The following is a 14,239-nucleotide window of genomic DNA, read 5'->3' on the forward strand; positions in this document are numbered from 1 at the left end:
TACCAACTTTTTCTGTTGCAAACCAATCCTCCTCGTTGCCACCTCCCACTGCCTAGCACTGAGAGCCAGTGACTTCATTCAGTCACACCAAAAATGGCATAATCTGAAGAATAATGGAGGACAAACAACTGGGGGGGTCAGCCTTCAACTTGAAGAGAATAAGTGGAGGGAGTTTAAATGAAAACTTGGCCTGCTGGAGAAGCAATACCCAATAACATAACTTAGTGGAGATTTATACAGGAGGCATGAGGAGAGAATATGTATGGGGCCTAAGCTGGGGAAAATCTGTAAGAGGTGTAGAACTTGAAGGAAACTAAAAATGAGGGCCCCGACAATCCTGACTTCTGCTGCGGTCCTCAGTGTCCATGGAGTCTGAAACGATGTCCTGCCTGTGAATACACCTAACATGTCAGAGTGGCGGTGGGATAGGGGCACAGTGAGTTGGCCATGGGGGCAGCGGGCAGTCAGCAGACTGAGGTCACCCAGCATATACATATCTCAGGTCACCTCACTACTACACTGAGGTGCCAAAAGTAATTAGAGATGTGGCATTGATTTCACAAGTTGACAGAATACTTCTGGAGAGATGGTAACCAATGCCATCTAGAAAGCTTCCCACAGCTCCCTGATATTTGTAGGTGCAGGATCTTGGGTGCGAATGGACCTCTCCACCATGTCTCATAAATGCTAGATTGGGTACATGTTGGGCAAATTTAGCGGCCACATCATTCATCGCAACTCTCCAGAATACTCCTCAAACCAATTCTGGACAACTTGGAACTGATGACACGGTTTATTATTCTGCTGGAATATTCCATCATTGTGGGGCTACATGAAGTCTAAGAAGGGCTGAAAATGGTTATCAAGCAATGCAAAGTAGTATTGTTGAATGGCCGCACAACTTTGGAAATGGAATGTCCCATCCATTAGATACCCATTATCATACCCCTTGCGAACTCCTATAATTCACATCGCCTTGCCAGTTTTCAAACTGACTCACGAGATGTCAGATTACAACTGATACAAGTCTGGGTATTTCCAAGACATCAAAGTATGGTGGCATCACCTACCATTAACTTTACAAACTGCTATCCCATCAGTTTTGGCACTGCGGTCTATATCTATCTATCTATCTATCTATCTATCTATCTATCTATATCTCTCTCTCTGGGATCCGAGGCGATCCAAACCACAGCATGGATCTCCCTGTTTGCCGCGGAACCCTACCCAAGCCAAAACCTTGAGATCCCGCTGTAGGATCTTGCGGTTTTGGCTCAGGAGACAATTTTAAAGTCCCATTGAAATCAATGGGCTGCCTCCTGATTGGTCTGTCACGGCTCTCAGCCAATCATTGCTTCAACACAGACTTCAATGGGGCAATCGGACACAAGATCGCACACCCACTACATCGAGGACACCACCATCCGCAATGCCGACATCCCCCACAGTTCCAACACTGCTGCACCCCAGCACTGCTGACACCGCCAGCATCCTCATGCTGAGGACACAAATGGCACCTCTGCACTGCCGATACCACTGGCGCTTCTGCACTCAAAACACTGCTGGCACTCCTGCACTATTGACATTGTTGGTACCCCCACACTGACAACCTGATTCAGCAAGGATCACAATTGCAAAGCTGCACACAGTCAGCTTTGCAATTGCGATCTTTGAAATAATGCAAATGCAGCAAGAGGTGTACGGGGGCCTGGCCCCAGGCAGCCGGTCAGCTGGGTAAGCTGGCTTGTGAGCCCAGCAGACTGCATATGTCCACGCAATCCTGAGCTGGCCCCTCCCAGAAAATGGGGCATGCTCCGTTTCCAGGAACACCGGCTGCCCCTGCCCCCTGCACCGCCCCTTGAGTGCCTCTGCCTGATTAAATGCCTCTGCCTGTCAATCAGGCAGAGGCACTCAAGGGCTTGCAAGTGTATTAGCAGGACCCATTCTGAACACACGCAGAATGGGTCCTGCACACGAGCAAATTCCTGATAATTGGGAATCTGCGTGCACTGCTGAATCAGGCCCTAAGAACACTTCTGGCACTCCTGCACTGCAGACACCACCAGTGCTTGGATATTGCTGCCACCCCTTCACTGTCACCGCTGGCACCCATGAACTGGCGACACCACCGTCACTTCCGCACTCAGAACACTACCGGCACTCCTGCAGTGCTGACACTGTTGGTATTCCCACACTGAGAACATTGCTTTCACTACTGCACTGCCAACACCGCCAGCACTCCCCGTACTGAGGACACCGCCACCACCCCCAAACTGCCAAAACCACCAGCGCCCCCAAACTGCTGACACCACCAGCACTCCTGCACTGATGACAATGGCCCCACCCCAGCATGGCCGATATCAACGGCACTCCCGCACAGTGGACAATGTCAGCACCCTCTGTCATAATAAGTGCACCATTGGTGTATCCAACCTGCACTATATGTGACCTGCACTTTAACCCACAGTGTGTTCGACCCGTGCTGTATGCGGCCAACACTGTATCTGACCCACACTGTATCCAGCCCACACTCTATCCTGTACTGTATGTGACCAGGACTGTATGCGACCTGCACTGTATCCGACCTGCACTGTATCCAACCTGCACTGAATCTGACCACACTGTATCTGACCACACAGTATCCAACCCACATGTATCCTGCACTGTATCTGACCCGCACAGTATCCAACCCGCACTGTATGCGACCTGAATTGTATCCAACCCGCACTGTATGCAGCCCGAATTGCATCCAAACCACAGGCATGGCTGTTTTTGTTGTTGGGGAGATTTTGGGGAACGGCTCAACAAAAAGGCTGATTGATCACATTATTAAATTGCAAAACATTTTTAAACAGAAATAACTGTATATTTGTGCAACAGCTCTGTTTCTTAGTTTAGCCAGCCACCCTTTGGCTTATATTGGTGAACAATATTGTAAGTTGTGAGGTGGTTGAGTGGAATATAATGACTGGAAATTAATTTTATTGATTTTAGCTTTTAGCTTTTTTTGGCAAAACCAAATAGGACAACGAATTAAAACCAGCAAAAATGGCCTGGCGCATATCTCTAATTATATATAAGCCCAGTATAGCCCGCACTCACTGCAGCAAACGTCAACCCAGAGTGGTGCACCTCAATGTAACCACATGGAGAATCCAGGGTCCATACATATGTAGAAAAAAGAAGTAGCGAGGGCACTCACCATTATTTGCACAATAAAATCCTGTTTATTCACATACCACCAGTATCATATAGCTGTATAGTCTGACGTTCAGGCCCCCATATGAGACCTTTGTCAAGGTGCATCCATAGCCATATATAAATCAAGCCATAAGGAAAGTGTAACAACAGTCACCACAGTACACCGCATATATAACACACATAATGCTTACCAGGTGGGAGGCCAATCGATCAGTGCGAGACTGCACATGCTGCACTGACACGCACGCCCACATGGCCACGCCCACTAGCACAAGCTAACTCCCAGCCTCATGTTGGAGAACCAGTAGTATGGCAGTAAACATCTGTGACATCATACAACAAAGTCACATGGGGCAGGGCTGTATTCTGCAGCATCAGCACACATATCTCAATGTTGTCTCAGTTAAATCACAACAATAAGTTGCTAGGCAACACCACGCAATGTGTGGTGTAAAAATCCACAATGCGTGTCATAAATTTTAAATGGACCATAATGATGCTACTCTGTTGTGAAGTGTAAAAAACTCACATAATCAATATGGCACTCCCTATAAATAAGCAAAATACACAAAAACATACATAATCATATAAAGACAAAAAGACAAAAATTAAAACATTGATGTTATATATCAGCAATCCCTAAAAAAATAGAGAAACACATTAAATAGGATTTGTTTATTCAGGCCACGAGGTGCTACTGTGTCCAGTTCATATATCCATTTCGCTTCCACGCCATTTAAGTGCCAATTCCCTGTCGCCGCCTCTAATTAGCAGAGGCTGCCAGTCAATGACCATACACCGTAAACTAGACAGTGCATGTCCTTGTGCCAAAAAATGTTTTGCCACTGGTTTGTTGGTAATTCCCATAGTTAATGCTTGTCGCACTGAACTTCTGTGGTTAGCCATCCGTTCACTGAAGGATCTTGTCGTAAGACCAATATACACCAGGGAACAAGGACAAATAAGCATGTAAATCACAAACTCAATAGTGCATGTGAGTCTGTGTTTAATTTTTATCATCCTGCCAGTATGTGGATGCTTAAATGAATTTCCTGTATTCATACTGCGACACGTAATGCAATTAATGCAACGAAAATAGCCTGTGCGCATATCTTTCATATTGGAGGGCTCATTCCATAAAGTCAACCTCATCAATAATTGTTTAAGGCTTGCACCCTTTTGTAATGATAAAAGAGGAGTCTTATCCTTAAATGGTAATGTAGTGTCAGTTCTTATAATTGGCCAATGTTTATGAATTGCCTTCTGTACACTGGTGGTATGTGTATCATACAGACTAGAGAAGATGATACGATTCTTCAATTTCTCACACTTGATGCGTTTGTCAGACAAATGTCGGAATTTTTTCCATCTCATGCAACTGGGATTCAGCCATTTCCACTTCACTGTTGGTCTGCAACACCCTCAAGAATTGCAAAATGGGAAGACTGGTTTTCAAATGTTCTGGGTGGAAACTTGTTGCCAACAATAGTGTATTACGATCCGTTGGTTTCCGGAGCAGAGTTGTGGCAATTTTGGTGCCCAACCTAAACACAGTTAAATCCAAAAAATCTACATGATCATTGTGTGCCGTGAACGTGAAATTAATAGGGGTAGGCAAATTATTAAGTTCGCTCATCATAGTAGCAACACCCTCATAGTCTCCAGACCAAATTATAAACAAATCATCAATAAACCATTTAAAATATAAGATCTTATTACCATACTTGGGGAGGATATATGTCTGTTCCAAAAAATGCATGTAAATGTCCGCATACATCAGGGCCACATTGGACCCCATTGCGGTCCCCGATGACTGCATAAAGAAACCATCTTTATATTGGAAGTAATTATATTCAAGAACACATCTAAGTAATACCAGTAAAAATTCCACTGGGGGCATCACAATATTTTCCTTATATATTGCCTCCACACCATCATCATGCAGTATGACGGTGTAAAGTGATCAAACATTGATGGTGACAAACATTGTAGAGGGAGAAATCTCACACACATCTCGCAATTTACAAATGAAATCACCCGTATCTTTAATATACGTGGGAATTTGATTGGCAAACACCTGAAGAAAGCCATTAAGGTATTGAGCCAGTGGCTGTAAAATCGATCCCTGCGCCAAAATTATCGGACGTCCAGGTGGCTTCACCAAGGTTTTATGCACCTTGGGAAGTGTATACAAGATGGGACACACTGGAAACTGTACTTTCAAACATTTAGCTAATGTCTCGTCCAACCATCGATGTACGATCGCATCATCGATAACATCATCTACTTTCTTTTTTATTTCATTAGTGGGATTATATATTAATCTCTTATAGGTGATGTTATCAGATAATTGTCTACAAATTTAAGCATCATAGTCAACAAAATCCTGTAACACAATGGCTCCGCCTTTATCGGCGGGCCGTATGACAAGATCACGATTGTTTTGTAAATTTTTTAATGCCTTGCGTTCATCAATTATCAAAGTATCAAAATATTTTTTTAAATTAATTTTATGGTCAACATTTGTCAATCGTTGAAAGGCCCTTATACTAGAATTAGTAGAATTTGGATCAAATAATCTAGGTTGTCTAAGAATATGTAATATATCATTATAGGGGAGTTCCTGCTTATCACAGAAAAACTCTTGAAATCTGAGCTGTCTCCCCATTTTATAATGATCAACCGCCCACTGAAAATCACTATGCTTTTGAAGTGGCACAAACGAGAGCCCTTTATTTAACAACAAGGTTTCACTATCTGATAAGGGGTATGATGACAAATTAAATATAAGATCACATATTATTTCAGCCCTTTTCTTTTTATGTCCACCTCTTCTCGGATGGGGTCTGACCCTCTGCCTCGTCCACCTACGGGCTGATGTTTGATCCCCCCTAAAAAAGATTGTTTTTGGGGCAGGCTATCTTGGTAGTCGGACTCAGAGGCTGATTGAGATGAGTAGAAGTCTGAAGCAGAATACAGCCCTACCCCATGTGACTTTGTTGTATGATGTCACAGATGTTTACTGCCATACTATTGGTTCTCCAACATGAGGCTTGGAGTTAGCTTGTGCTAGTGGGCGTGGCCATGTGGGCGTGCTTGTCAGTGCAGCATGTGCAGTCTCATACTGATCGATTGGCCTCCCACCTTGTAAGCATTATGTGTGTTATATATGTGGTGTACTGTGGTGACTGTTGTTACACTTTCCTTATGGCTTGATTAATATATGGCTATGGATGCACCTTGATAAAGGTGTCATATGGGGTCCAAAATGTCGGACTATACAGCTATATGATACTGGTGGTATGTGAAACAGGTGCCATTAATAAAGGTAACGAGTGGAGGATAGATGAGCTTCCTAAAGAAGAAGTAACAGGTCTGTGAAAGCCAGAATTCTTGCTGGTTGGTAGGTGTCCAAATATTTTTTTCTGTAAGAATATACAAATAAATTGTTTAAAAATCATACAATGTGATTTCCAGAATTTTTTGTTCTGATTCTGTCTCTCACAGTTAAAGTGTACCTATGATGGAAATTACAGACCTCTCTCATCTTTTAAAATGCAACAACTTGCACAATCAGTGGCTGTCCAAATACTTTTTTGCCCCACTATATACTCTCCAAGAAGTCCTTAATAGTAAGAACAAGGCGGCACTCCAATGCACAGTGTAGAAAAAATTGTATTCAATAAAACATCAAAGACATGATTGATGTTTCAAAGTCTGCAGACTTTTTTCCTCAGGATATGTCACAATTGGTGAAATGGCCATGGGGTCAGTGGGCAGTCAGCGCACTGAGGTGATCCGGCATATGAGATACAAGGGGCACCTCACATTATTTACAAGTAACAGAGGTGCTGGTGGGAGAGCAGGGGCAATTTGGAGAATGGTGGCCATTTTCTCGTAGAGCACATCCTCCTTATTCTTCACCCCTGTGAACCTCCATGATGGGTGCAGAGTGAATATGCACCAGACTTCTGCTGTAGTTGTAGAGGCATATTCAATTGCCCATGTGTGTTTTGCTGGAAAAATTCCTGCGGCATCACAACCATTTTTGTCTTTACTGTGGGTATGGGTGCTCCCGATAACCGCAGTATCCAATTTAAAAAAAATAAGGTTGTGGTAAGTTTTAAAAAAATCAACCTGTATCTCACATTTTAAGCATTAGCAGCAGCCAGGCAGGCGATGTGTGCAGTAGGGAGCAATGCAGTACCAGAGTATTGTGTTCCGCTGGGCACGGGGGCTCTCCATGTAGGAGCGGAGGTGTAAGGACAGAAGTGGACAAGCAGATGGCTCGTCCTGTGAAGGCTGCATGCAGGAGCAGTCAGGACTCTGGGGAGCGAGTGGCACCTGGAAAGCTGAGGTGACAGTACTAGCTGCCCCTATAATATGTCAGTATGGGCATGGCTGTGAGCAGGAACTGGTGGATAAGGGGGCTGTATGGTCAGGACTGGGCAGATTTGAAAGGGGGATTTCTGGTTCAGGATGCTGAAAAAAAGAACCTGTCTGGGGGGGGGGCTGCCCTGCTGGTCACTGTGAGCCTCGGACTGCAGGGACCAGCAGGGAGTTCTGCAGGAGTCTCCAATCACCTTAATTTTCCACTTATTTGCCCCCGTGCCGCCTCTTACCTGCATGGTGGCAGCGAGAAAGACTTCAGTTGCAGCACAATGCATCCCCTAATCACTTTTAGCATGTCTGGGTGGCAGAGAAGGAGGAGGACAGGATTGCCAGCAATGATAATGATAACTCAGCACTGCAGAGATAGCAGGAGCGGCTACAGGAGGAGGCAGGTCTGTCTAATTAAGCTAATTGGAAACTTTTAATTGCCTAGTTAGTCATGGGGAGGTTGTCGTGGGGCTGTGAAGAAATTCTCAATATTTTTAACTTGAAACAGGGATTTTCCCTGACTTTGCGCATGGTGGGGGGCTGGGAAAAAAATAAGCCTCGGTAAGTCTTATAGGAATTACCGCGAGTGATTTTCTCCCCAGCAATTGACGCCCACAATTGAATATGCCCTTTAGTTTCTCCTAATGTATTCTTATGTGTGTGTTATACATTTAAATGTACATTGCATTTTAAAATGGATCAATTGACTCAAGTATTAGGTGTATATTTCTCAGTATAAATATAAATATATAGTAGTTAGAGAGGGAATAAGAGGTAATAAAAAGCTGGCTACACTTAGATGATTCTGCTGTTTAGGGATAACATTTAGCAATTACGTAGACTAAATAGACACAAGGTTCAAACCACTGGGAGGATTGAAATTGATAGGAATTTTTATTGGGAATTATGCTTGCTCTGGGGTCACATACAGTGTGATATTGAGCTATCTACATTACAGTATATTGCTGGTAATATTGTAGAGAGTGCAACCATCTCACATTTTCCTACTTGTCATAAAATTTGTCCTGTATAGGAGATGACGCAAAAGCAACTGACCAGTGAGTTTGTAGTTAGTCTGTAATAACTCATAATTAAGTCTTTACCTTTGCTTGAATTCGGAGAATGGGTATTTATTGTATTTTCCACACAGCTCATTACCCTCAGTTATATATGATTTAATTTCTTCATTCAGCTGTAATTTCTGAAACAAAGCACATACAATATGTCTAATTTGCAGATGATTTATTGAAACTCTCACAAAATAATCCTGCCTGAAAAAATGTTTAATATCTAGCACAGTATTTTCCATCTCCAGTCCTGAGGAGCCCCTTGCCATAAAACTAAAGATTATCAACTACTGTAGTTGGCTGGTTGGAAATAAAATCTGGTAATGTACTGTATGGGAACAATTGACAACTGGCCGTTTGCTCCCAAACACTAGAACACAGATGAAAACAGTTGTTCAGACTTCGGTTAAATTCGTTTGACTTAATCAACTTGTCTGAATGACCTGTTTTATCTGTTTTCCAGCATTTGGGAGCAAACAGTCGATTGTTGTTTGCTCATGTAATGAGGGAGATGCATTAAGCCTTGGAGAGTGATAAAGTACCAACCAATCAGCTCCTGTCATTTTTCAAACACAGCCTGTAAAGTGATAGTTAGGAGCTGATTGGTTGGTACTTTATCTCTCTCCACTTTATCACTCTCCAAGGCTTTTTGCATCTCCCCCATGTTACCAGATTTTTGTTCCAACCAGCCAACTACTTGCCTGGTTGGAAAGATAATCTTTTAAATGTGTGGGAAGTTTAACAGTGCAGGTTTTACATCTCTCCTAGTTGGTGCACAGAGGTATTCATTACTGGCTAACACATTTTAAAATATCCACAGGCGGAGCTACTGTCATTATTTCACTTGTGTTAAGCTGGCCATACACCAGACCAGCTCTCCTCCAAACATCTACAGAACTAGTTGGCTAGGGAATTGAACCCATGAGGTCACGGGTTCAATTCCCACCATGGCCCTAACTGTGTGGAGTTTGTATATTCTCCCTGTGCTTGCGTGGGTTTCCTCCGGGTACTCCAGTTTCCTCCCACACTCCAAAAATATACTGGTAGGTTAATTGGCTCCCAACACAAATTAACCTGTGTGTATGTATGTGTGAGCATGTGATAGGGAATATAGATTGTAAGCTCCACTGGGGCAGGGACTGATGTGAATGGTCAAATATTCTCTCTGTAAAGCGCTGCAGAATATGTGTGCGCTATATAAATAACTGGTAATAAATAAATAAATAGTTAGAATGAAAATCTGATAATGTATGAGAGCAAATGACAATCAGCCATTTGCTCCCAAACGCCAGAAAACAGATAAAAACTGTAGTTCAGACAAGTTAGTTAAATCTGTTTCATTGAATGACAGACTTTGGACCTCATTCAGACCTGCTCGCAAGTGGTATGCATTCGCAAGCGGGTTGATGGTGAGGGCCTGCGCACTCGCAGCGCTCGCAAGCCCCGTAGCGAGTGAGAAATTCACTCGCTCTGGAGCTCGCTACAAACAGGGTGGCTGTCGATGTTGATCAACAGCTTGCCCCATTTTTAGGCGGGGTGGGGGGGTGGCCGGACAAACGGAGGCATTCCTGAAGGAATTGGTAGGCTGCCCTACTGACATCACCAGCGAAGTCAGTAGGGAGCTTCCTGCTCTGTTAGAGCAGGAAGCTAACTGGGGCTTGCGGCAGATGAGACCCTACTGCAAGGGTCTCGTTGCAAGCCCCGATGGTCACGATGGTCGCGACCATCGTGACCATTCACCTGCCCGCTTGCAAAAGCTGTGGGTGGTAACCCACATCTTAGCGAGCGGCCAGGAGGCCGGCTTCAAAAAACAAAGTGGCAGCCCTCATTAAGAGCGAGCTCTAAATGAGGTCCTTTGTCCATTTTCCGGTGTTTGGGAGCAAATGTCTGATCGTCATGTGCTATCAAGATGGATCAGACTGGATAGAAAATGTAGTGAGTAGAGAACACATCAGTGTCTTTATAATATTATTAATCCAGAAAAATCTATAGACCCTATGGGCCTGATTCATTACAGATCCCAACTCCATTACAGATCCCTCCAAACAAACAGCACTTCCTGTCAATCACTCTGCAATGAGTCTGCATAGCCACTGCGATCGCAGTCCCGATCGCAATGGCTGGTTCTCACACACGCACACTGTGATGCATATGTATGCGCAGAACCCAACAATCGACCAATTGCATGCGTTATTGCAGTTGCGATCCTTGCTGAATCAGGTCCATAGTCCTATACATTGGTGGACACTTTTCGAAGGACCACATTGCTAGTATAAGTTGTCTTATTAGTGGTAGTTACCTTCATGTTAAATCATTTGACTTACAGTTATTATTCCTCTTGATGATCTGCTCTCTAGGAGGATTCTCTGATTGTCCAAGAACAGTTTTTATCAGCACTTGGTCTTAACTGCACCCATCTGAGTATATATATATATATATATATATATATACAGTGGCGTAACTAGGGGGGGTCGGGCGGGGTGCATGCCCTGGGCGCCGTTGGACCGGCGGCGCGGGGGGGCGCCGCCGGCCACGGTACTGGCCCGCCCGCCCTAGTTAGCCAGTGTAGCGCCGACCGCAATGAGTGCGGTCAGCGCTACACATTTACACAGGACCGGCGCTAGGCTTCCAGCGCCGGTCCTGTGCTGCACGCCTGAGCCCTTTCCCTCCCCCTGAGCGCTTGCCCAATAGCGCCAGGAGGCGGGCTCAGGCTGTGCATTACACACGCATCGCCGCCAGCGCTGGCGGCGATGCGTGTGTTAAACAGCAGCCAATGAGAGTCAGATAGACTCTCATTGACTGCTGCAGCACCCACTGCAAGAGTCGGACTTCCGTCCGGCTCCTGCAGTGGGTAATGGGACTGACGTCATGACGTCAGTCCCATAATGCTGAGCGCGCCAGCCCGGGCGGACTGGCGGGCGGGAGCGGCATCGCGGACAGGAGCAGGAGCAGCGTGGAATCAGGTAAGTATATTTTTATATATATTTATTTATTTTTAAACCTATCTGCACAACGGGGGAGGGGTTGGCTACTAATGGTGGGACCTCTACTGGGGGAGGTGTGGCTACTACTGGGGGTGCCATTGGGAGGACCTCTACTGGGGGGGGGGCTACTCTACTGGGGACTACTACTTGGGGGGGGGACTACCACTGGGGGCATTCTAAAAGGGGCCTATTACTAGAGGCTCTGCACTCAGGGGACCACTACTGGGGGCAATAATAGGAAGGGCCACTACAGGGACCACTGGATAGGGGGGGTCACTACTGGGAGCCTGCATCAGGGGGACCACTACTGGGGGCACTGCATGGAAGGGGGGGACACTCCTGCTGGGGGCACTATATAAGGGGCTTACTGCTAGGGGCACTGCGGGGACCACTACAGGGGGGGATCACTACAGGGTGCCTGCATAAGGGGACCGCTACTGGGAAAACTGCATGGGGGGGACTACTGCTGGGGGCACTATATAAAAGGGCACTGCATAGGGGGGGCTACTACTGGGGGCACCATATAAAGGGCACTGCATAAGGGGATACCGCTACTGGGTGCACTGCATTGTGGGGACTGCTACTGGGGTCACTGCATAAGGGGGAACACTACGTGGGGCACTGCATTTGGGGGGCCACTACTGGGGGTACTGAGTAAGGGGAACTAATTGGGGGCTGTATAAGAGGGACCACTACTGGGGATACTGTATAAGGGGCACTACTATGGGCCTGCATGAGAGGTACCACAACTGCTTACTGGGGGTACTGTATAAGGGGTACTACTGGGGTTAAGGTGCATATGGATAGGAATGTTCAGTTTTAAAATAAAGGGGTGTGTCATGTTGACACGCCCCATTTTTAAGTGACCACGCCCATTTTTTTGCACGCACATGGGGGGGGGCTCCCTTTTCAAATTTGCCATGGGCTCCAAATACCCTAGTTACACCACTGTATATATATATACTATAGCAGGCCTGGCCAACCTGTGGCTCTCGAGCTGTAGTGAAACTACAAGTCCCGTCATTCCCTGCTACTGTTTTAGTATTTCCTAACAGCAAAACTGTGGCAAGGCATGCTGGGACTTGTAGTTTCTCAACAGCTGGCGAGCCACAGGTTGGCCTGGCCTGTACTATAGCATAACTTGTAAGCTCAGAATACCAATATCAGGGTACTCAATTTTGTTTTCTATTCCTTATAATCATTTACTATTTAGGAGGCTAAAGTCTGACATGAAGTTGTTTTTTAAACCACAATTAATTAACCCTTTATAAACTGCCCAGACAGCCGCCAGGACAATTTTGGGCATTATTAATAAGTAAATTATGAAAGAAATACACCCAAATGCAGCAGGCCCCAATAAAATTGCAGGTGACACTGATTATGGGCATATTTCTTTTCTACTCTTTTAATCTACTTAATCCATTGCCTGAGAAATGAAAAATATTATGGCACACATCTCGGGAATACTGTGAACACATTGTTGCTACTATAGTTGGTGAAAGAGATTCAAATCTGAGAATTCAAACTAAGTGATATTGTATTGGGTCCTGAAAACTGTTTTGCAACACCTGTGTATTTGTGTTAATGTGGTTCTGTCGCTCACATTACCTTCTCTACTAGGCAAGAATTAGCATTTTCAGAGCTGCAGCATTTCTTCACAACTTCTGCCACAGACTCATACAGCTTATCAACAAAGACTTCTGGCAGCTTAGTGTTTCTCTTCGCTAACTCAAACATGTACCTGCAGATAAGAAGGAGGCAAATAACTGTGAAAATGAAACATCTCGTCTTTTATCTGGTTATTGAAAACATGTTTTTTTTTTTTTTAAATAAATAAAATAAATAATAAAGTCAGGTCTCTGCTTTATCTTTGTATTTGTTTTTTTCCTGTGAAACTGTATGAAAAAAAAAAATTTCTATGGAGCTTTACAGTTTCAAAGATATGATTTTATACCGACCACAGCATTAAAATAGGACTGGACAGGTTTCACACATACTTCCAGGAATCACCCACAAAGCAATATATTAAAACAAATCAAAGTTCCCACAGATGTGTACAAAGTGATGTACTATAAAATGTAATATAGTATAGTGATGTAACATTGCTGTACGATGAACCTGGTGGTATCACCTACTGTGTCATACAAAGGTGAATAAGCACATCATAAAATAAGCACCAAGAATGCTGAGACCTCTGTGGTCTGTCCGGTGCATAGTCCAGAAGTTATACACTTTTCTTTCTTTTACAATTTCTAAATAGTTTTCCTGATATAGGTCAGGTAACATTAAACAAAAGCAATGGTCATTAAATTACTGGTAGAATACATTTATTTTCTTAGTACTCATGGCGCATGGGACATTGTATAGGTTGAGCCATTTCTGTGGCAATGGGGGCATAAACATATACATCAAACAAGTAAAAAATTTAAATATGGAGATCATCAGATAGCTGCAATAGCTGTGTGATTATATTTAGGTGGAGTCCAAGTGTGTGTCGTCATGCATAAACCATCTAGCTTTTAGGAAGGTATCTACTGTCAAATACTCAATTATATTAAAAAGCATAGGGGCATATTTACTAAGAATCATGTGTCTGTTCGAGATAGA

At 44.3% G+C, this 14,239-nt stretch overlaps 1 protein-coding gene across 1 annotated transcript in view; it reads right to left on the reverse strand.

The window, feature by feature from the left end:
- Window positions 1-14,239, reverse strand: part of GC (GC vitamin D binding protein) — a 167,275-nt gene that overhangs the window by 12,871 nt on the left and 140,165 nt on the right. Inside the window, exons 9-10 of the mRNA XM_088448241.1 lie at window positions 13,241-13,373; window positions 8,685-8,782 (exon numbers count right to left, since the gene is read on the reverse strand). Coding sequence (XP_088304367.1) covers window positions 8,685-8,782; window positions 13,241-13,373 — 231 coding nt within the window. The remainder of the gene's footprint in view (window positions 1-8,684; window positions 8,783-13,240; window positions 13,374-14,239) is intronic.

This window comes from Taudactylus pleione, unplaced genomic scaffold (genome assembly GCF_031769625.1).
Source record: "Taudactylus pleione unplaced genomic scaffold, aTauple2 ptg000454l, whole genome shotgun sequence".
NCBI classification, from domain to species: Eukaryota; Metazoa; Chordata; class Amphibia; order Anura; family Myobatrachidae; genus Taudactylus; species Taudactylus pleione.